The sequence below is a fragment of the Phocoena sinus genome, chromosome 4 (genome assembly GCF_008692025.1).
Source record: "Phocoena sinus isolate mPhoSin1 chromosome 4, mPhoSin1.pri, whole genome shotgun sequence".
Taxonomy (NCBI): Eukaryota; Metazoa; Chordata; class Mammalia; order Artiodactyla; family Phocoenidae; genus Phocoena; species Phocoena sinus.
The window spans coordinates 67,042,308-67,067,715 of record NC_045766.1 but is presented as its reverse complement, the minus strand read 5'-3'; the positions used below and the strand labels follow the sequence as shown (position 1 = coordinate 67,067,715).

The following is a 25,408-nucleotide window of genomic DNA, read 5'->3' as shown; positions in this document are numbered from 1 at the left end:
ACCAAAGATGAACAATTTAAGTATCATAATAATAATAGTTATTATGGATTAAAGCACATTGAATCAATGGTAATCTGTAGGTTCATAATGACACTCAAATATAAGGAAATATTGAAAAATAATATGCATCACTCTTTGAGCTAAAAGAAAGACAGTACCTCTTTACTTTCCCAGGATTTAATTATTAATGGGCCACACTTTTACTCTCAAATTGTCCCTGTTTGGCTGATAAATTACATATTATCTCACTAATAAGTCAGCTCCTTATTTTGTATTGTGGATTGATAAATGAAAGGGAAGAACTTTAAGCATTTATCCTGCCTTTTCAGGGTAACTAAATAGACTCAAATGAAGAGACCAAGGCTTATTTTACAGAAGGGTTTTTGCTACAGATGAAGATAAAATAGAATTAGAAAACCATCTTTCTACAAACTATAACAAATGTACTGACTCCAATAAAGATTATCAATTGTTAAAAGTATTATTTTAAAACTATTATTATGGTTGATGGAGAATAGGATATTCCTATGGTTTCTAAAATAACACCACAATAATCACTTGTTTTTGTCACTAAAGGAAAAGTATGTACAACTGAAGAGTGGAGAGATCAGATTAGCATCACCCTAATCCAGCAAACAACTTTATCATAATTAAGGCTAAATCAACAAGATATTAGGTCTCCAGATATGCTTCACATCACCTACGGTTTATTTTAGATGCTACTTAACTTGATTCCATCATAGACTTTTGATTTAAATTTCAATTTACTGAAAATACAAGGTATAGAGAAACAAGCTAAGTGACATCACCAGACAAATCCAGAAGGTGGAATAAGCTGTAGGAAAACTGGTTCGGTTTTGTTTTGTCTTTTTTTTTTTTTAATAAATCAGGGATGTTGAAAAAAATGTAGCTTGATTAAAAGAGACTTAAGGAGCATAATAATCAGAGGAAATGAAAATACTGGTTTAAACAAACCAGTAGTATGGTGCATTTTGAGAAATGGGTAAATTTAAACATGGATTGGTTATCAATAAGATGAAAATTTATTACTATGAAAAGACAATGATAATTAATGGAGGGAAATTAGGTTACAAAGCCACAGATATGGAATGGTCTCTTAAAGAAGAATATATAGTCTTTGCGTGTATGTGTATAAACAGAATATCTGGAAGGATGTGCAGATGTTCAATAGGGTTTTAGAAGTAGTGGTATAGGTGGAGAGAATATGGTCCCATGGTATTTAAACAAGATACATTTTTGGTTGTTTTTGCTTTCCAACTTTCTACAATGCACATATATAACTTTTATAATAACAAAAGGCTAATTTCAGTTAAAGATTTGATATTAGAAAGTCATGATTAATCAAGGGATAGGTAAATAAGATTGTTCCATTTTATACATTTTTAGTTTTTCCTATTGCAATTAACAGGACATGACTAAATTATAGTACTCAGAATTTTGTGGGTTATTTTAACGATTCAACCTAATAACCAGATATGAGTATACTTTGGGCTTATGTTATTTTTTTCTTTCTGAGCATGTTGAGCTACCTCTATGTCAATTATTGCTTCTTCACAATTTGATATTTATTTTGCTGTTCACTGTACAACAAATATATTTTGTAGTTGCTATACAAAATATATTCTTTGTTATGCTTTATTTTGGAAAGCTTCATTAGATTACAGTGGATTAGGAATGAACATTCCCAAGGGGATTTTTTTAAAAAATACTAATATTCTTCCCAGGATATGCAAAATGTTTTTATTGAGAAAAATATTCAAAACATTAATAGATTTCGATTATCACCATAATTAAATGAAATGAAACCTTTAGGGAGGGAAAAATTTGTATCTCTAAAATCTCATTAATTATTTAATTAATTTTACCCTGCGTTTCCCCAGAAGTATTTCAAGAGACTTATTAGAATATATAAAACATGACAGACAATATATCATAAAATAAATATGGGAATAAAAAATTTAAAAGTTAAGGTTGAGAAAAAAGAACAACGCAAAATAAGCTTTAAAATGCTTAGAATAATACCCATATAACTAGTAAACATAATCTACAATTACTTTTGTTAAATGTCAGTTACAGTTAATAACATCCATGAAATAAAAGTGAATCAGTTGCTCTTAATTCTAAGATTATATTATAAATTCTCCTGAGATACTAGTAAAGAGATGTCGTATGAAGTCATAGACATCATTCTCAACAATGTATGTACCAGTTTCCATCATCTCGTTTTCACATTATTTTTAGCTTTTTAAATTGGAAACACTTCTTTTGGGAGCTTCAGATGTTCACAACTAAATTTCCATTTTCCAAAGAACTAATCTGTAGTTCAGTTGATAGTCTGTTAAGGTACTGTATGGCTATTAATGCTATTCATGTGAGTTTCAAGGAACCAGAAAACCTGAGGTTAAATTTTATAACTTTAAAAAAACTCTACAATTAAAAAAATTGAAATATGGTTATATTATGGATATGAACAAAATCCCTTTAGCAGTTATTCATTGATTTCTTTAAGTGTGTATATAATTCTATTTTTTCAAAAAGCACATATTTTGTGAGGAAAATTGTTTTTTTTCAAAGAGAATTGTTGAGCCTTTATTGCTTTCAAGCAACAAATAGTTTTTACATTTTATCATATGTCAGCTATTTTGCTGGGTGCTGAGGATCCAGTGGTGAGAGGACACCTGAATTGGTGAATTCTAATATGTTACATTCTTGAGATACATTTGGATGCCCAATCAATGCTAAGTGAACTCCCCAGTTTAGCTATTAACTGCTGTAGTTTAATATTTGACAATCTATAGGCAAACTTGGAGTAGTGATTAAAAAAATACACAGATCTTTAATGTGGTTAATGAGGAAGAAGGTCAGCACTGACTCTGGTATTAATTTAGCATTTGCTTTTCACATTTAGAGTTTGGAGGGGGACCTTTTTATCTTTAACTCCCACCAGTGACTGGTACATGAAGCTGTTATTTTCTTTTTCTATTTTAACAGAATCAGAGCAATGGTAAGTCTTGATATACTCGTTTGAATTCGGAAGAATCATCTTCTTCAAAGTTATCAAATAACTCACTCAATTGAGAATACAAAAAGTGAGCCAAAAACCAGGGAGAGAGCTAAGAATTTGTCAATCCTTTCAAAAATTAGAATCTCTGACCTCTTTTGAAAGTTGTTTTCTATTCTTAAAGCGTCATTTAATTTTAACATCACCATGTCACTATCTCTAGCAGCCATATCACAACAAACAGTTTTATATCCCAGCAACCTTATCTTAAAATACAGGGAAAGTGTACGTGTGTATATGTGTGAGAGAGAGACGGTAAAAGAATGTGGAAGAATATAAGAATAATTGAGAAGGAGAAGTGATAGGAGAATCAAACTTTTTGATTAAGCTAAGCAATTAATTTAGTTGAACAGGAAGTCTAGATAACTGTTCCTGGATTGGCCAGCTATTTTATTAACTTGAACATATTGATTGGTTAGTTAAACAACATATAGACACTGACTGATATGTGTCACTTCACACCCTAGTGTCTACAGCATACATTTTGGCAGTCTGTGTCCGAGGGGCTGCATATGACTGGGCCGTGGAAACAGCTGTAGTTGAATAGCCTTTCCTCCTGGAATAAGGATAGTTCCTCTCAGGTCCAACATCTGTTTGGAAGAGATAAACATGGCGATATAAAAATAATTATGGCTCAGTAAAGTTTGGGGGAAAATGTAATTTTATATACTCTTACCCAAAAGAGGCAATAATATAAATATTATAAGAAGGAATCATCTAAGAACCTAGAAGAAACTCTAAGATTTTCAACTTGAAAGTTATTTTTAGATTTAAAATTCAATCAAGTAATTTCCTTTTCTTTTCTTTCTTATGAGAAGAGGGATTTCCTTATTTTTTTTCAGTGACATTTTGAGAAACCCAATAGTAACACATCACACTTTTCAACAACAAGTATGCATTTGACTTGGCTCTCTGTTTACTTCTCTGTAGATATAAATTGTAGATGTAAATTTAGTTGATTGGGTGAAGTGAGATATATAAGATTATGACACATCAAAATAACCATTATATATTTGAATGTTAGATACAGTTGTAGCTGTAGTATTCTTTTTTTTTCTTTTCAACAACTATACCACTAACAGGATAGAAAGGTTTTAATACTGCAAATCAGTTGTCCTTGAACAACTGAAATTTCTAATGGTAATAGGTAGGGATCAAGTTATCAACATTAGTTTGAGCTGGTGAGTTGTGTTTCCAATGGGTTGGGAGGAATGATACTGGAGGCAAGGAAGTGTGCTATTTTATTTTGTTCTTACCTTTGAAGAGGTATAAGCAGCATGTGAGGACAGCACCAGCCAAGAAGCAACCCAGAGACCCAGCCATTCCAAGCCAACAGGACCAACCAAATTTATATTGGATGCCAAGAAATATATTGTGCAAAACCAGAGAAGAACGTTCCACATAAACATCAACAGCATACCACACAGAGCCAATGATTCCCGGGGCACCTGAAGGAGATGAAAATTGCTAAAAATAATGCAGGCCTTTTAAAAATTTAAATCCAAGGAGATTTAAGAGTATTCTACTGTATTGTATTTAAGAGTATTCTATGGCTCCCCAGCCCCATGACTGAAGTTATGTCAGCTACATAATCAGCACCCATATGGAAACTATGTTTTTAAAGTCCTTCATTTTAGTACTTTGAGGTTAAAAACAAATAACTAAAGTAGAAATTGAAAATTTATCTAACACTCCCACACTATATTAGGATAGACTAAGAAATTTTGTCCATCTTAAATAAAATTTAATTCTCACAGATTAGTCTTTCTGAAAATTGATTGTCTTGAAACAATGCCACTAGAGTCCTCTTGCTTTTAAGGTATAAATTGCATGCCAGGGCTCAGAGGTAAGAAAAAAGAGTGGCGAGTTGTCAGAGAAAAGGCTATATGAAAATGGTGCTTCTGAAATCTGTAACCCCCAAGAAACTCTCACATTTTTTCTCTAGTAAGTCTGTCTGTGATATCTATTGAAGTCACAATTTAATTGCATTCTTTTCCCAATTGTTTAATGCAAGAAGTTTAAGAAGGACCAGATCATGAACACATAGTAACCATTAAAATACAGGGTGTAAATTACCACACCTTTCCCATAATACTGTAACTCATAGGTTTAGGATGAAAACTTTTTTTCGAAACTTAGAAACAGATTTTGGTATATATACATATACATATATATGTGTGCATATATATACATATGCATATATATATATATACACACACACACACGTATATATATACACACATATATGTGTGTGTGTGTGAAACGGAGCAGGACCTTATGGTCTTTTCTCCCCCACGTCCTCCGCCTGCTTTTTGTCTGTGGAAAAACTTTAGCCAAAGAATAAGTTTAATCAGAGATGTGAGAAAATGCAGAAGAAAAAAAAGCAGTCAGACAGGACAAAACAATGATAGTTTAGTCAGTAAGCAAAGTCAAGGACCTTTAGTTCCTTCTCAAGGGCTATGGATAGTACTCTGAGCCATATCCTGTGGGCTGTTTTATAGATACTGAAACCCCTACCAGGTGGAATAAGTTAACTATATGATGAGCAGACTGTAGCCATGACATAAGCTGCCACAATTCTGAGAACTGGCCTTAAAGAAATGGGAACAAACTGACCATGGAACTGAAGATTAACTGTACTTAAAACAATCAAGGTGACGCTGGTCAGACCACCGATGACCGATTTCAAGATGGCTGTCAGAGCTGACTGTATTGTTTCTACATGTAGCCCCTTCCCTCCACCTATGAAAGCTCTTGCTCCCTGATTGTCGGGGCGTGGGGGGCGGGGGTCAGCCTTTGGACAGGTGTCTGCCCTCCCCACTGGTTGCCTGCATCCAAAATAAAGCAAACTTTCCTTTCCACCATCTTTACCTCTTTATTGGCTTTTGAGCAGCGAGCAAAAAGACCCCACTTTTAGTTATGTGTATATATCTATGTGTGTGCATGTATATATGTGTGTGTGTGTGTGTATATATATATAAATATATACATGGCATACTAATTTCAAATGAGGATTCCAAGGCTTTGGCCATCTCTGGCGATTTAATTTAGTATCTCTTTAGCCGTTCCTGCAGGGATTTTCTTCAGTGACTTATTTTTCTTTAAATTTAGTTCATTTTGCTATTTTATAAAAAATGGAGTAGATTAGTGATATCTCAAAAAGCATTCTAGAATAAAACTGCAAAGCATTAAATGATGTTTAAATTTGTTACATGAACACGTTGTTACATACAAAAGCTTTATGTTAAAACTAGGCTGGACATGGGAATGAATATCTTTAAAAGGAAAACAAAGTGCTAAATTCTTGTGATTTTTTAGTACAACCTAAGGATCCTTAGGGCCTTGTGTGAAAATATCAGGGAGGCCCCACTCTTGACTATGTGATGGGTGAGACTTTCAGCTATGGGCTTACTCTGCCCACATTGGGATCTTTACAACAACAATTAGGAGTAGATATTATTGCTGAGGCTTCACGCTAATTTGTAGACCAAGAAAAGGAGACGGATTAACTGACCTAAGGTCACACATTTTATATATGTATATATATATATACCTGCAAGCATTTGCTAACTTTTTGCTGCTACCATAAAAGAAGATGGTTTTCTCTCTGGAGAGTGGACTCATTGGTTTTCAATCTTCCTACACTTTGATTTCTTTCACAGTGTACTTCCTCCCAACTTATGTTACAATCCAAAAAAGACATGATGATAAAGGAAGACTAAATTGAATTTGATGACAGACCTCAGTAAAATATCAATTTTGCTGTTTCACTAATAAACACCATATAAAGTGATGCTTGATTTATGTCTTCAGAACTCCATTTATTCACCAGCTTCTTAAGTAGAGATAATAGCATAATCTGTTTATTGTTACAGTTATGATCATATGAGTTAGCACATGAGAAAAGCCTAACACAGGACTTGGTACAGTTTAGTTCATTGCCAAGAAGAACTGGTAAGTGCGTGTACAGGCAAGAAGGTGGCGACTGGAGGCTTATTTTAGGATTTAACTTCAGGAATAATCACAATTTTTTTTTAATTTAAAGCTTTATATAACTTTTTAAATAGTTAGAAAATAGTTTGAGGACTTCAATAAACCCTGACCAGGGATATTAACAAAAGATTAATTATCTGATTCCAAAACTAAGGAAAGCAGTGTTGGTGGATGTGCTCCTTATTCCTTCAATCTAGAAAAGCAAGTCAGATATTATCCTGAAATGAACTACTTCAGAACAGCACCCTTCTTCATCCCAAGACCTTAGTTGGGTATCTTTATCCCCATCACTAGTCCAGACCAATACCTGCTATAAGTAATGTGGCTCCAGCAACAAAGCAGATGCGGACTTTGATGTATGGCTCGTCAGGGAGGAATTTCACACAGTCAAGACCAAGGAGCAGGATAATAAATCCAAATCCAGCTAAAACATCTGCAGTAATCATCAGCGCCCGAGTTACCACCAGCTTCACTAGAAGATCGGAGCATACGGTTTCAGCATAGTCAGAGGAAGGAGACATGTTAATACACAGAGGTACACCAAAGAACAGACAACCACGCACATTAACACATGCCCACCGGTAAAAGCAGACTTTAAAGATGCATGAACTTGAAAATAAATACCCTTAATTTTTCATAAAATGCAGAAATAGTACGAGACTATCAACAGTATTATTTGGTTAAGGACTGCTTATTATAGTCTTTTTGGCCATCTAGTAAAATGCCTGGCATATGGTGGGGACTAGGTAACTATTTCCTTTTTGCCTCCTGTTTTGGAATGAGTCTCATTCACAAGTATTAGCTTAATGCTGAATTGAAAGTAGAGTATCTCTTCTTCTGAAGACAACCAATCAGTATTCAATAAATAAATAATCACTACATTTGTTTGAAGTTTCATTGAAAAAAATGTAACAAATTGGTTAAAATAGGGGAGCAGAATAAAATACTTCAAGACCTCTCTTGCCAGTTCAGGTAGGAGCCATCAGCAGATCTTCAGAAGGAGAAGGAGCTTCCATTATTAAACAGAAGACTATTTATTTTCTTTTATTCCTTCAGGTGGTGACCCTTCTTGGCCAACACTCTGCATTAACCCTTCAACCTTGCATTGTCAACGAAGCATATTTTAAAGCTATGGCCAATGAGAAGATGTGGTAGAAAGTCCAGGAAAGAGAAGATCAGGTAAATAGAAGTAGAATAGTAGCAGTCATCTGCAATGGGAGCATCATCAACTGTGAAAGCCTCCTCACCTGTGAGTCCCAGTGACACTAAATTAAAACTAGAATAATGTTGTCACAAATGGAGGGTTAATTATCTGAAGTCAGAACTATTGTTACTTTAGCTGGCTACTGGAGAGGAATAATAAAATTTATTCCTTTGATGGTATCATAATTATGTTTTATTTTCATAGTGAACTGGAGTTTCCTTGTATTGAAATAATTTTTCCTCAATGATGAGACAACTTTAGGGGCTATTTAGTTATAGATGGCTTGTGAAAATGTGGCCAATTTTCCTCATTTCAAATATAAAATCTTTTTATAATCCATCAAAGAGAGGAAATCAATGCATAAAATCCGTTCCTACCTTATTAATAGGTGAATATTTAAGATCTCAAAATGTGACATTATTTTTTAAAATTTAGGCCAAATCTAAAGTTCATTTTGTTTTCTTCAAAATTAAGGAAAGAGAAAACTATGTAACTTATTAGGTGATATGAGTTTTTATATTTTAGCAGATCTCCTTGATCCTCAAATGTTATATATAAGTGTGGGCTTCCTATTCAGCACCCCAAACTAAGTGGTCCCACATTTTGGAGTGCCTCCCTTGAAATTTTCTAAGTCCTCTTCTGGAACCTGGGATCAACAGGGCCAGGGTTGCTATCTGGATGGGGTGCCCTGAAATCATTGTTGGCCCTGGTTTTCCCCTCTCTGACCCTTGCTCCCATACAAAGTGTGTCTCAGATGCTCTGTGGAACTACAGGACTCATGCCTATGGTGTCATCCAGGGGCCACACGGCTAGCCCAGTTCTGAGAGGGCAGCTCTGCAAGAGATTGCTAATGCTGGCCAGCCAGTAATTTCCTTTTGGAGATTATCTGAGATTTGGCTGCCAGAATAATGTTAAATATTCTGATTTGGGGGGTGGAGAAGGGCTCAAATTAACAGTATCAACAGGAGCCCTAAAAAAATGCATCTCGGGGCTTCCCTGGTGGCACAGTGGTTGAGAGTCCACCTGCCAATGCAGGGGACACGGGTTCATGTCCCGGTCCGGGAAGATCCCGCATGCCACGGAGCAGCTGGGCCCATGAGCCATGGTCGCTGAGCCTGCGCGTCCGGAGCCTGTGCTCCGCAACGGGAGAGGCCACAACAGTGAGAGGCCCGAGTACCACAAAAAATAAATAAATAAAAATGCATCTGGGTCTAAATACTCTAAGTATACAAGGTAATGAGAAAGGTGATCTAATTGTGATTGTATAAAAGATAACAAAGACCAAAAATAAAATCTACTTTCTTACAGGTAACATCCTAACTTAGAGGGTACAGTTATATTATTTTCTTAGAACACATTTTCATCTCTCTAGTCTTTAAGCATATGATAGAATTTTTTAAAGAAAATTAATGGATTTTTAGCATATTATTTGAAAGTAATAGGTAAAAATATATCAAAAGACAAATGTGAGATAGTATAGGCAAAAGATAAAGGACCATTTAAAAATATAAACAGTGGTTTTCTCTGTGTAGTAGGCTTGTGAATAATTTTATTTTCTTCTTACATAAATGTATATAACAAATATTTAAAAGTTTGAAATATTTCATCTTTCTATTTTCTTCTCAACTCTAGCCATAGCACTGCATTTCTGGAATAGCCTAGGGTTCACGTGAACATGAATGCCCATTCCTATTGACCAAATCGTGCTTCTTTGTAGATAGAACTAGGTTAGTGCAAGAAGGGAAAAAAAGAGGAAAACATAAAAGACCTTTTTCTAAAAAATGAAATAAAAGCTTTATGAATTAAAAAATGCTTCAGGCACTCAAATCCTAAATGGCAGAGAAAGATATTTGTAGAGCACAGCTCCTTTTAAGTGCTTTTCTCTGCACCGAAATAGCTGTTCAGGGGAAAAGTCACATTCTAAGGGTTTACTTTTCATTTATCTTAAGAAAAGAAGTTGTGATATTGTACCACCACCCATCATTTGATTTGAAAGAGACTAAAACCAATTTGCTTTAATAACAGCACCAGTATTTCTTGGCACGATTGGATGTTCTAATAAGTAAATAAACAAACAAACACACAAATAAATAAATAAATGGTATGGAGAAGAGTTGAGAGAATCAGTAATAAGGTTTTTCGATCTATGAAATCTTTTATTCATAGAAACATGGGCCTTGTTAACACCTAATTATAATTTAAAGCTAAAGGTAGGGAAGATCTAGGAGATGGCTTTTTATTTCTGCTAAGAATGTGTCACATATTTTAATGTTTTCATTCCCTGATCCCACAGTCTGTGTCTCTCTTTGCCTATCTGTCTCCCTATCTGTTTTTCTGTCTCTGTCTCTGCCCCTCTATATCCACTATCTCTCTTTCTTAGCAAGTCATCCATTGAAATACTGTAAACTTTCTATCTGACCTAAGTCATAGCTAAAAGACATCTCCGAAATGCTTTTCATCTAACCGGTCAATTCTAATCATAAAATCACTGCACCCTGAAGATTTCATTTCAATTTAAAAAGTGTTTACTATAAGCCTGCTGTGTATAAGACACTATACCAGACCCTTTGTGGGATAGCAGAACTGAACAAGATAATATTTTTACCCTAAAGGAATTTATAAATACATGGGAAAAGATAAAATATGCTAAAAATGTTTCAATTCACATTTTAGAAATAAACTAAATTTCTAATTGAAACATTTAAAACTGGACAGAACCTTAATATTGAATCGTAAAAAACAAAAACACATAATGGAAACCTGAGTTCAATTTCCTTTGGTCTTCCCTCCCTGACAAGGGTGAGGTCTAAGGCATACGTACAGGGGTGTTCAGCAAGTATAGAATCGTACTCATCACAGGTGCGAATCCCATCAAAAGCATTTGTGACACACTCCCACCAGAGGCCTCGGCATTTTGTGCTCACCTAGATGTTGGAGAAGACACCATGTGAAACAACTCAGGCAGACACACTTCAATTCACCTTGATCAAAGGAAGAACTTGGCTGTTGTGAGTTTGATAGCAAAGTACAGTGGTTACAAGCATGATCAGAATTTCATTTACAACAAACACAATGCGTTTTACAGTATTTTCCCTTAAGCACTAACAATTCAAGGCTTTCCCCACCAGGAAGTAAAATCACTTCCTGATTTGGGGGTGGGGGCGGTAAGAAGTCATGCCTATAATGGATAAAATCAGAATTAAACATATGCAAATGCCTATGGCTGGTTCTATCATCGAGTCAGTTTAATAGGGCGACAATTCATTTCACTACCATATGCTGACATTTACTTATCCAAAAAAAAAAATCAATATAACAATAGGTGATAACTGCTGACATCTTGAGTCTATTAGGAATGTACATTAATTTTTCTTCATCATGAACAATGAGTCCCATGAAGAAACATGTTATTATATATGAAGTTCATAAATTTAAAATAATGGTCAAAGAAAGTTATACATAAAGACCATACTACTTCTTCCTCGCTCCACTGACGGACTACCAATGTTTAAGCTATGAGATGGATGTAAACAAACTGAACATTAATTTCATACAACCTTGCAGTCATAAATCACTTTTACTTAGAAATGCTGTACAGATGATTCTAAGTATCCACTTAGAGCTAAAAGGTCCAAGTGTCCTGAGCCTTCTCATATTTTACCTATAAGCTGCAAGTCAAAATAGATTTCCTAGAATTGTAAACATGCCAACAGAAAATGTGTTCAAGTATTCTTGACAGAGCTCATACATGTGGATCAGAACTAATATGATTGTTTATTCTGATTTGATTACAGATTCCCATTACTTTGGCAATCTGGGAATAGTTTAGTAAGATTTAACCACAAATTATCTTGGAAAAAGAAAGCTTAAAGTTTTCCTTAAAGAAAGAAGAAACGACAGAGCAGAGTGGGAAGAGAAATGCAAAGGCAGGGAGATTATAATGGGTGCGGAGAAGAAAGGAAGGAACATGAAACATTTGATTTGCAAAAGAAAATTATATCAGAGAATATTTGCGCTATGAAACTCTGACCCATGTTCTGCGTTGAAGTTGTGTTTTGCACCAAATAAAACTCTACTGCTGGCTACTCCATCACAATTTTGAATGTTGTACTTCTGTTTTCACTTTGTATGTAAAATGCTTATAATTGGTAATAATTAATAACTCTATATCGAATCTATACTCTGAAGCAGTTACTGTTTAAGTGTATTATCACCTCACTTATTAATTAGAGGATCCTGTGATCTATCATTATTACTGTCCATTTTACAAATAAGGAAAAGGAGGCACAGGAAAGTTAAGTGATAACCCCAGAAAGTGTAGTTAAATAGAGGAGATAGGATTCAAACACAGCAGTCTGTGTGTATGCTCTTAAGCACTGCAGTATACTTAAAACCTATTTTTTTTAATTCCAATTTTACTTCAGGTGAAAGTACTCCAGAATTGGAAACTGGAAGATAGTTTTGGATGAAGTAGTAAGCCCTAACTTTAATCTCATCCTATGGCGATCATTCTATGAAACCTCACTTTGGCTTGCTCTTCCTAAGATTAAATCTAGTAGTGATGTTTTAGAATGTTGGAATATCATCTGACCTGAGGCACCACAGAGACCAAAATATTGATAAAGAAAATCCATCTTGCGAAAACTAATATATCAATTTCTAAAGAAGGATGTGACTATCTAAACTTACATGCACATGAAATTTAAGCTATAACTGAAGAAACACAGACTTTAAATTGACACTCTTATCAGCTGTGTTGCATCCCTGGCAAGGCCTTACCTTTCTTGAGCCTCAATCTCCTTATCTTTATAAAGGAGCTAATGCTAGGGTGACTATAAGAATTAAAAATTACAAACACACACAACATAGATGATTTGCTCAATAAATGATAATACTAGTAAAATACTTCAACAGCATAGTAACCTGAGTAGTGACTGAGTTCAGCATTACTAACTAACCATATGAAAGTGGAGAAAGGTAGATGTAATGGGTAGAATGGCAGCCCCCCAAAAGATGTACCCATGTTCTAATCCCCAGAACCTGTGAATGTGACCTTATTTGGAAAAAGGGACTTTGCATATGTAGTTAAATTAAGGGTTTTGAGAAAAGTAGATCCTCTTGGATTACCAGGGTGGGCCCTAAATCCAATGACAAGTGTCCTTATAAGAAGAGACACAGAGAGGAGAGACAGACAGAAGAGAAGGAGGCAATGTGCCCACAGACACAGACACTGGAGTGACGTGGGCCCACGTCAAGGAATGCTTATGTCACCAGAAGCTGGAAGAGGCGAGGAATGCATTCTCCTTTAGAGCCTTCAGAGGCGGTGTAGCCCTGCCAAAACTTTGATTTCAAAATCCTGGCCTTCAGAACTGTAAGAGAAAAATGTCACTTGTGTTAAGCCACCAAATTGTGGCAATGTGTTATGGCAGCCCTAAGAAATGGATAGTAGAGACAATTTGTACTGAACTATTTTACCACAACAGAAGACAAGCCTTCTCATAGCCTATTACCCTTCAGTCTGTCAATTAACAGGAACACACTGGATCCAGTTCATTCCAATTTGAGCTAGGTTATATGGACCTGAAGTCCTATTCTATAATCAGAGAGTGACTGTCCCCAATTTCCTGCTGTCTAACCCAGCCACTGAAACAAACAAATAAAACCTACTATAGTCATTCTCATTATATGTGAGGTTATTTAGGAAATGAGCTGAGCTATATATGTGAGGATATTTAAACTAAAAAGAGTATTTTTTTCTTGCCAAAATAATCCAGTAATGGTGTCATTTTCAAGGCTATTGATCATTTACCTGCAATGACCATATTTAGAAAAGCAATGAGCTCATTAAAGGAAACAAGGAATCCAATTTCATTAGGTATTAATGCTTAGGGGCACAATATTAGATTGCTTGGTATTCACACTCAGTTAAGGTACGTGAGAATAGCGGCTGTAATTAACTAAACTTCTGTGTTAATATAGCACTTACTGGAGACACCCTTAAAGGTGCCTTTGTGCACAAAATACAAGGTTAAAAGACTGTTCGTTATTTATCACATTTAGGAAAGCCCTCCTTGCCTATAATTTAGAATCTTCACTTATCCTCCTGTTATACAATGGTTTATTAAGAACTCTCTAAAACAAACAAATCTACATTCTTTAAAGTTTTAAGACAAGGTTCTTACAAAGCAGACTCACGCTTAAAATCTTACGGCTAACCTTACTTAACGGGTAAAAACAATATTAACTAATAATTTCATCTCACAGCGTTGTCCAAAATAGACGATTACAAATTCAATCTTTGTGCTCTTAACATGTGATTCATATATTAATAAATAACATATAAAATAATACTCAGGGAATTTTTATATCATTTCAATAAATATCTGTTGGTGCTGAAGTGGGAAGAAGTCAGTTTATCCAATGTGTGGCAATAAAAGTGCAAGTCACAAACATGAGGCCAACCTAAATTTCTTAATATTAATTACCTGCCAACAGTGAAACAGTGAGATTTTACAGAAGAGTACAGATTTCTGGCTTCCCTTGGAAACTTGGTCAGTCTGGCCACCTGGACTCCCTGGCTGCACATAGCAGCAATTAGCAGGAGCTGAGTGGATCTTCAAATTTCTCCCTGTCATTTAAATCTCACCTCAAAGATATCCCTTCTTCCATGAGATTCTCCCAGTCTCTCCAGCTGGAGTTAATCTCTTCTTGGATCCCACAGTAACTAGTCCATATTTCTATAGCATTTATAATATTGCATTATCTTTTTATGTGCATTTATGTGCATCTGTCTCCCAAGTCTGCCTTTCAAACTATGTTCACTAAATGTCTGTCACGTGTCAGTCAACCGGCTAAGTGCTGGGGATACAGCAATGATCAAGAAAGGTATGGCACCTTGCTTCAAGGAGCTTACAAATCCACCTTCTCAGTATATAATAGATGCTCAAAAGATGTTTACTGAGGGAAAATATTTGTCAATTTTTCTAATTCATACACATTAACTCTCATTTCTCACTTGGCATAGAAAATGGTTACTGATATACTGTACACACAGTTGAGGCTTAATATGTCCTTTTGACTTGACTGAACAGGCTAGAATGTCTAAATCCAGGAGTTAAAGAAATATTATTGAGACCAGAGAGTTTATGCTGATTTGGTGTCAGCCTGGACCCTATCTACTCAACTGGCTCTGGAAAGTGTTTACCACAATACTAAGGATGAGCAGGATACCACATAGAAAAATAGTTTCAGGAAACTTTTCGGAAGAGGGACTGATGGTCCCTCTTCCTAGTTGAGTTTATAATGGCATAAATTAATTCCTTAATCCTGGAATTTCTTATTCTAACCTCTTTAGCAGTTTCCAATTAAGGTTTCTCTTTTCTCTATCCTAGCCTTTGCCAGTTTCCCTTTTCTTATCCCTCTGAAAATATTTACAAGTGGCAACACAGAATTTTGCCTGCATTGTCTTATCTTCTGCAGTTTTGAGTGTGCCTGTCATGCCTCCATATATTTTATATATCTTTTGAGAAGAGAGAAACTTAAAAATACTTTAATTAATTGGCATTTTCTCCTCCTGTTACATAGGAGAAATTTACATATATATATATATATATATATATATATGTATATATATATATATATATATATATTTGGTTGGCCAAAAACTGTCTTCGGTTTTTAAGTAAAAAAAAAACCACATTTTTCATTTTCACCAAGAACTTCATTGAACAATGTATTCACCGTTTTGTTCCACTACTTTCTGCCACTTTTCAGGCAACTTCATAATTCAATCTTCCCCAAACTTTTTATCTTTCTGAGCAAAGAACTGTTCCAAATGCCTTTTACAATCTTCCAGGCAGTTGAAATTTTTTCATTAAGAGAATTCTGTAAAGACCAAAATAAATGGAAATCCGAAGGTGCAATGTCTGTTGAATACGGTGGATGAATGAAGAACTTCCCAGCCAACCTATAACAGTTTTTGCCTGGTCATCAAACAAACATGCGGTCTTGTGTTATCCTGATGGAAGATGATGCGTTTTCTGTTGACGAAGTCCGGATGCTTTTCATCGAGTGCTGCTTTCATTTGGTCTAATTGGGAGCAGTACTTGTTGGAATTAATCATTTGGTTTTCCAGAAGCAGCTCATAATAGAGGACTCCCTTCCAATCCCACCATATACACAACATCACCTTCTTCGGATAAAGACCGGCCTTTGGTGTGGTTGGTGGTGGTTAATTTCGCGTGCCCCATGATGTCTTCTGTTCCACATTATTGTACAGTATCCGCTTTTCATCACCCGTCACAATTTGTTTTAAAAACGGAACGTTTTCATTATGTTTAAGTAGAGAATCGCATGCGGAAATATGGTCAAGAAGGTTTTTCTCGCTTACCTTATGTGAAAACCAAACATCAAAGCGATTCACATAACCAAGTTGGTGCAAATGATTTTCAGTGCTTGATTTGGATATTTTGAGTACGTTTGCTATCTCCCATGTGATACAACGTTGATTGTTCTCAATTAATGTCTCGATTTGATCGCTATCAACTTTAATTGCTCTACCCAACCATGGAGCATCGTCCAGATTCTCTCCAGAGAGAATCTCTTACCTAAGAAAAAGTGATGGTATTTCTACAGAGATACTTCTTATTTAGTGTTCAACGTGAGATTTCCAAATATCACTTCACATTATATTTCACTCATTTATTCACTCTTTTAGTAAGTATGTCAAGTATCATAATAGGTACCCATTCACTTCATATTAACAAATGCATCCTGAGTTCCCATTATGTGGAAGGGGGTGCTAGGAGCTGTAGGAGAACATGAGGCAAATTAAAGAATATTCCTAGGCTCAAATGTCTGCTAAAGGAGTTTAAAATCAGTTGGAAAGCAAAACAAGTATATATAATCAGAGTACATGCTAGCTCTAATAATTTCAATATTTATGTATGAAAGAATTGTAGCATCATTAATTAAAATAGAAATCCCAGGGGAGAACCTGGTAATGAAGATAAAATAAATCCAAATGTGGATTACCTTTCATTTGGGGTCATAAAATTTTAATCATAACAGTGCTTGGTCCATGACAAATTCTCAGTAAATAATTAACAAAAGTTGAACTGAAAAATGAAATAAACTTGTGAAAACATTTTTTCTTTCTGACAATTGAGAGACCAGTAACTCTGTGAAGAAGCTACTTTCCTATTTTACTGTGGATAATGAAGAATTACACATTTTATGATGTAATTAACATATTTTTGTTATTAATTCATAATTTATTTTCTTTTAAAATATATTTAGTATATAACTTATGCTATTTTGTCTCTATTCTCTGCCTTATTCCCCTGGTTAGACAAAAAGGGAACAGTCATAAGTGTAAAAATGGAAAAAACCACAGCTCAGAGAAGTAAACAAAATGTGTCCAAGAGAATCAATAGAGAAAATAGGAACAAAACTTAAATCGCATATTTCTCCCTTCAGTGAACATTGTACAAAATGTCATCTCCTCCTCCAGAACAAAAACAAAACAATAAACTGCAAATAGATGGTAATATATCTAACATTTATTGACTGATTTGTATTTGCCTGGTACTGCGGTCAACTAGATCCACAGGCTCATTTAACCCTTACAAGACACCATGTGCATATTGTTACTCTCCCATTATAGAAGAGGAAATGCAGTTTTACACAACTTAAACATCTGTCTAAATTCACACAGCTACTGCCTGGCAGGGTGGGATTTAATCTTAGGTCCCTGTAACATCAAGTCCAACCTGTAAACATCCACACTGAAAAGCATTCCCTTCCTGGCCCCCTCAAGGTGCTGTGCAACCATCTAAGTAAGAAAAAAATAGTGTCATGGTCCAGGGATGTTGCTGCTTAATGACTTCTGTATAGAGACTAACTTTCCTCCATTTCAGCTCTAGGTGAGTGGTTCCATCCTTCCTCCAATTACCCCAAAACAGTAAAGTGGATTTCAAATTTTACTTCTCCTTCTCCATCAGCCTTCTTTCCCCACATGCAATCAATTATTAATCCCATCAATGTGAGTTCTTTAGTTTCCCATATCTTCATGTCTTTTTAAAAATTTTTTATTGAATTATAGTTGATTTACAATGTTGTGTTAGTTTCAGATGTACAGCAAAGTGAATCAGTTATACATATACATATATCTACTCTTTTCAGATGGTTTTCCCATATAGACCATTACAGAGTATTGAGTAGATAGAGTTCCCTGTGCTATACAGTAGGTTCCTATTAGTTATTTATTTTATATATAGTAGTGTGTATATGTCAATCCCAGTCTCCCAATTTATCCCTTCCTGCTTATCCCCTGGTAACCATAAGTTTGTTCTCTACATCTGTGACTCTACTTCTGTTTTGTAAACAAGTTCATTTGTACCCTTTCTATGCTTGCTGCCACACTAGTTCAGACCATCAATGTTTTCCTCCTGTTTTATGGGGAAAGCTGCCTAGTTGATCTCCCTATAATTCATTTTACCCTTTCTAATCATTCCCCACATTAGCCAGAATGATTGCTCGTTCTAAAACACACATATATGTTTTCTTACAGTGAACCACCCTTGTCTATGGTATAAGATCTATATTTTACATGAACACAAGCCCTCGATGATCCAGCCCTTATATTCTCCTCCTTATGTTGGAAACTTTTTCCAATATGTCCAAAGTGATAAACATACAGCACTCTCATACCTAGATCTCTGCCTATATCATGTCCTGTGCATGCAATACTCTCTACTTTTTCTTCCCCCTTAACTTGTTCTTCAAGCCTAGTTTAGATATTTCTTCTGGGTAGCCTTCACTCATTATACACGACTAAGTGAGCTGGCCACTCACAGTTATCTGTAATCATAGCACTGGTCATATCATACTGTCTATCAGTTTACCTGTCTGTCTCTGCCAATATGCTGGGAGAAACCTAAGGAAGATCCAAGTTTCATCCTCCTTCATAACCTGTACCCACCACAGTACCAAGTAGACAGTAGGTATCAAAGAGCATTTGTGGAATGAAAGATTATAGAAAGAAAAGAAAAAAAAGGGGAGCACAAAAGAGAGATAAAGGAGATGAAGGAGAAGGGTGGGAATAGAAAAAGAAGAATAAAAGAGAAGTAGGACATGAAAGGGTTTTTAAAAGGGAGGAAAAAGAAGTGGGGGGGAGAAGGAAGGGAGAAGAGGAAGAAGAAGAAAGAGGAAGGAGGCAGGGAGGAAGGGAGAAAAAAAGTAAGGAAAGAAGTAGAGTGGGAAATAGGAAGAAAGAGCATATAAAGTTAACAGAAAAATGAAGACTATTCACAGTAGATTTCCTAGTGGAAATTTCTAGGGAGGTTCTAGATGCCATCAGTCCTCCAGCGGCTGGCCATCTCTCTGGAAGACATAGTCAAGTCTCTAGACATAGTCATAGTCAAGGAGTTCTGAAAGTCATAGTCACGGAGTTCATAAAGAATGTAGGACTAAAAAGGACCTTAAAACAACTGAGTTCAACTTCATTTTATAATTGAGGAAACTGAGCTGAAGACACAAGCTGTGACTGCTCCACAGAAGACAGTTAAGATGCGAACACAGGCTGGAATAATTTCAAAACCCAGGTTCTCTTCACACACCAGTCTTCCCCAAGACACACATGAATCAAGAATGACAGGAGAAGCATGGTAGCTCAGGACCCCTGGTCCCTGACTTGGGGCTGTGAACGATTCCGTGTGCTTTTTCTTTTTCCTAATGTTTTAACTTTACTTAACCTCTTCAGGGCAGGTATAAATGAGGCCCCATACAATTTTGTAGTATTTTGAGTATTCTCTAGTAAGTCAAAAGGATACCTGAGCTCTGCTTCTTGCTCCCTGTTACTCACCTTTAGCCTGTAGTTTTGCTATTTGTCCTCTCTCTTGGAAGACCTCTGCTGCCATTTCTAACTTTTGAAATCCTTGGCATCTTTTTTGACGCTTTGTTCAAATGTCTTTTCCTCCCTGAGGCCTGTCTCAATGCTCCTGACAGGAAATAATCATTCTCTCTTCTTTGCTTTGTTCATTTCTTTCTCAAATATGAATTGGCCTACACCCTTTATTAGAGTTTCATGTGCATCTTTGTTCCTCCCTAAACGTGCGCTCATGAAAGGCAGGAATGGTTCTTGCTTTAGCTTTGACTCCCCTTGGAGGATTTGCACGGCACCTTTGAAATGACATACGTTTCATGTTTGTTATGTTGAACTGAACTACAGAATCTATTTTCCAACACTGATGCCTACATCACTGTCAAAGATTAACAAAGCAAAAAATTCATTATATTCCTTTTTGTTTAAATTTTCTATGGGTATGCTTTTTTTTAAAAGCCCTTTTATTATGTCAATTTTTGTCCAGTAGTTGTTTAAAGTGAGTTGTTAACATGGACCAACAACGATATATGCACAAGGAAGGAAGCAGAGAGACAAAACAGTAAAATTGAGTCAGTTAATATCAGAACCTTAACATTTATGGATAATATTATGACTTTATATGCTAGCCAACTGAAGGAGTAATTGTTATGCGAGTTCCATGTCCCTTTAAAAATACTGACAAATAAAAAGACTGTTGGAGAGAAGGGGGCCTCATTTGTTAAAGGGTTCTTCTTTTTTTTTTAATTTTAGAATATTATTTATTTTTTTATACAGCAGGTTCTTATTAGTTATCCATTTTATACATATTAGTGTATACATGTCAATGCCAATCTCCCAATTCATCCCACCCCCACTCCCCGCCGCTTTCCCCCCTTGGTGTCCATACATTTGTTCTCTACATCTGTGTCTCTATTTCTGCCCTGCAAACCGGTTCATCTGCACCATTTTTCTAGGTTCCACATATATGCATTAATATACAATATTTGTTTTTCTCTTTCTGACTTACTTCACTCTGTATGACAGTCTCTAGATCCATCCGTGTCTCTTCAAATGACTAAAGGGTTATTCTTTTAATGGGGAGGATTATTGGGGAAGATTTATTGCAATACATCTCAAGTATGGGAAATATGAAAGAAGCTAAGAACTACTAAACTATAGTCCGAGGTTAGCAAGGATTTACTCAAGGTGAATAAACTAGACTACTCATTCCTCTCATTTTACCCAGAAGTGTTCTTGCACAGAACAGAGGGAAGATTAGTTGTATGTACTGAGATGAAAGCAAGAAGGCACTTTAAATGCCAGAACTCCCAATCCGTCTCAGCAAGGTCTGACCCTTTCTAAACTTTCATTTCTTATCAAGTGAAGTTAGCAGTTCCATCAGCTTAAGGAGAAAGATTTTCAAATTGTTTTGGAAAATATTTTAAGAATGCTTTTAGATGAGATTTTGCATGTTTCTAAAAACATAATTTTAAGTGAGCTCAAGTCCAACATATTTCTGTATTCATCACCTACTACTGGCAGCCCATACTCTAGCAAGCTAATGGCAGAAGAACATTTCTATCTGCACTTTTCTGAGTACTGTTCAAAGGACAGTTTTGGTTTGTTTTTTTCATTCACCACTTATGTGCATGGCCAGATAATGCACCACTGGATTAACATATAGCAGACATCCTTTATAGTATTTCAGTTCTATCACAATTTTCAGAAAAATAATTTTCTAGTGCTAAAGAAGCACTTAAAACTCTCTTGGTTTCGAAATACCATGTAAGAGTCAGAGGAAATTTAAAAGCAAGAAAAAATAAAACGCAAAAATAATACACAGAGAAACAAAAGATTATTACTTTCCATTCGAAACTCCAACTTGGAAATTTAATAAATAAAATTAGAAGAAAAAATATAAAAACTTGCCCTCAGGTATCTTTCTTAAACTTCATAAACGTATAGCATTTGCTAGAGTAAATTGTTCCATTCAGGATGTACATAGGAGAACATAGTGAGTTGCTGTATATTCTCAGTGAGTTCCTGATATATTGTTTCTTTTTCTCACCTATGCTTTTTGAAACCTTACAAATGAATAGTTGCTGAGTCTGAAGAATTGATTTTTACTTAGTTTGACCTCTCTGATTCCTATAGCCACAGAAAATAATTCTAAATTTGAAAACTACTTCTTTCAGAGCTTCTCCAGTGAGAAAAATAAAATTTTCAAATATGAACCACTCACTCATCTTGTACATGAAGAGTAGGTTCCCAAGAGCAACTCATTTTTAAAAGAGGGTTTCTTAAACCCATATCTGTCTCCTGTACTTCAGGACACACTAGAAAAACTTGGTTTCCCAGAGAATGTTTTCTCCTACTAGGAAACTCCTTACAATGACATTTTTTCCATTGCACAGTAATTGGGTAGGTTTTATATGACTTGAGTTTGATCACTTGATCAACATTTAGATGATCACTCCTTAAGAAAGTCTATCATACTACTTTTAATGCTGTCTTCAAGATTAACAAATTTCTGCTTGTGAGAAAGGATGTTAATGGAATGTTATTCGATTTGGTATATGCAGCAATGGAAGAGGTGAATTTCTAGAAAGCTTATATAATTACGCTTGTGTAAATTTACCTTTATGAAAAAGGGCTTATTCAGTTACCTCATCTGTAAAATGGGATAACAACAATACCTACCTCATAGATGAGCTGTGAGAATTAAATAAGCTAATAATGTAAAGACTCAGTAAGTAGTAAGTAAGAAGCAAGTCCAACCATGTTGGCTATTATTACTATCTTAGTCCTAGTGAATGTAATGGGCCAGTGGGGCTTAGAGAAAAGTTGGACAGGCTTGGGTCAGTAAAAGAAGCTGCTGACTTCTTACCTCCAGGGAGTCATCTGCATTCACCATCCAACAGTCTGTCCAGGTGGCCACAACCAAGAACCCAGTAGAGAAAAATGCAAAGAAGCAGGCGACATACTGAAAAAGATCCCTCATCTTAACGAACAGCCTGTCTGCAAGGGACACATGGGCAGCTGCCAGCCTTGGACCCACGCAGGTAGCTGGAATGCTGTCAGTCTTCTGTGCTTCTGGTACCTGGGGATGTTGAAAATGCTGGTCTTTTCCTTTTCCTTACTCCCCACTGCAGGCGTCTTAAGCTGCGGTAAGAGTAATACAAACAGGCTGTAACCCACAGAGGGGTCCTGGAGGTCATTATCTGAAGCAACGAGCCTCCAATCAGAAGCCAGGTCAGTGAAAGGACTGAGAATGTTTTGGGTGGGGGAGAAAAGGAGCCCCAGTAATGTTTCCTGCCCAGACCGTGGGCTAATGTGAGATGATGGTCACCAGAGGCACGTGTCAGCGCCAAGATGGAGAGAAGGAAGAAGGGTCACACCCCATGCTGACGCCTGTAAACTGATCCTTCTCAGGCCCTCCAGAGAAAGTGAGCTATTCTCCTCCTCCCCTCAGTAAGGGGGCTATATGGTTGACTGAGTGCTTTTATTATTAGGACTATTTTAATATTCTCTGACTACCTTAGACAGACAGGCCACTGGTGAAACTATGCTAACAAGGGCTTGCTCAAGGGAGTTTGCATTCCAAAGTGCTGGACAGAACAGCCCATAAAGGGTTTCCAAGCACCTGGGCCCCAGGTAGAGCCATGGCTCCTAACCTTTCAACATCATTCAGTGGGAAAGAGTTGTGCATTTTAACCCAAAGAGCTCTGGGTATAAATCCTTGCTCTGAAGCTTACAGGCTGAAGGCACTTGGGCTGTGGTTTCTGTAAAATGGGGATATTAATACAAACAGACATCATGAAATGTTTGGGAAAATTAAACGATACTGTGTCTGTAAATCACTTAGACAGTGTCTGACAAAAGTAGCTAAATAGTAAATATTAACATGACCAAGAATTCCCTATATGATTACTTTTCCCCCATGAACCAATGTTTGAAAATATGCTTGAAAAAGAAGCTGTTTATTCTAGAATAAAAGGATTTTTTTAAGTCTGTGATATAGCAGGGGCAACTAGAGTTTTACCTACACCCGAATGGGTAGACTTATTGAGTATAAATATTCCATAGCCAGTAGAATTTTAAAAAATACTTAGGGCTTCCCTGGTGGCGCAGTGGTTGAGAGTCCGCCTGCCGATGCAGGGGACACGGGTTCGTGCCCCGGTCCGGGAGGATCCCACATGCCGCGGAGTGGCTGGCCCGTGAGCCATGGCTGCTGAGCCTGCGCGTCCGGAGCCTGTGCTCCGCAAACAGTGAGAGGCCCGCATAGCGCAAAAAAAAAAAAAAAAAAAAAAAAAAATACTTAAAAGAGCATACATACCCTCATTTAATCATTATCAGATAGACCTCTCTACACTAAAATACAGATTTTTAAGTGATAATAAAAAATATTTTACGTGGTTCTTAATGCAAGAGAGGGAATGAGAAAGGTGGGGGGGAGAGAGAGATTGAGAGAGAAAGAGACAGAGGAACAAGGGAAAAGGATTAGAAATAGGTCATTACTCTGGGAAGAATCATCTCCTAAGAAAGTTATTTTAGTGACAGCTCAGGAAGGGTTTACTTTTTTCCACTTAATAATGATTCAGTCATAATATTTAGGGTAAAAGACTAAAATCAGTATTGATAAAACATCCTTCAAGTCTATATTAAAATAATAAACTTTTGTGACTAAAATTTGCTATTTTCTAATTGATTTGTGTTCAAAAGTATAAACTGTAAATATAAATGTAAAATCATTTGTAAAACCATATGTGGAATATGTCTATTTACTGCCATCAATAAAGTATATATGTTATCAGTAGTTATCATTAGTTTGTGAGCGGCATTACAATTGCTTTTAGTTTTATTTATTTATTTTTTGACTTATTTCACTTAACAATTGGGGAAAAGAACACTTAGTTTTTAAAGTACCCATTCAAAGAACGGAATTACCTATGGTGTAAGGCAGCTACAACGCACACAGGCTGCTTCGATGAGTCACAAGTGAATCTGTCCCTGTGCCCTAAAATCTAAAATGCTCATGCTCTGTTGATCTGGGAGGGAAACCAATTCCAAAAGCACATGCCCATTACAGGAAAAGTCCTGGACTTGGCTGCTGGCTTGCCACCCAGGGACCTTCAACAATGTACTTTTCCTGCTAACAGTGCACCCCAGGGCAATGGTTCTTAAACTTGAGTGCACAATGGAATCTCCAAAGCCACTTGTTATAAATGCAGACTTGGGAGCTCCACCCTCAGAGATCTGGATTTGG

The 25,408-nt window shown here is 36.1% G+C and overlaps 2 protein-coding genes across 2 annotated transcripts in view; one reads left to right on the top strand and one right to left on the bottom strand.

Moving 5' to 3' along the window:
- Positions 1-8,332, top strand: part of TMEM207 (transmembrane protein 207) — a 32,932-nt gene extending 24,600 nt beyond the window's left edge. The window contains exon 6 of the mRNA XM_032631198.1: positions 8,132-8,332. Coding sequence (XP_032487089.1) covers positions 8,132-8,202 — 71 coding nt within the window. The 3' untranslated portion in view covers positions 8,203-8,332. The remainder of the gene's footprint in view (positions 1-8,131) is intronic.
- CLDN16 (claudin 16) lies at positions 459-23,527 on the bottom strand. The gene is given in 6 exon segments (XM_032631194.1): positions 459-3,672; positions 4,339-4,530; positions 7,383-7,547; positions 11,101-11,203; positions 23,030-23,251; positions 23,253-23,527. Coding segments are annotated over 6 exon segments (924 nt in total). The 5' UTR covers positions 23,361-23,527; the 3' UTR covers positions 459-3,538.
- Between the last annotated feature and the right edge of the window lie 1,881 nt (positions 23,528-25,408).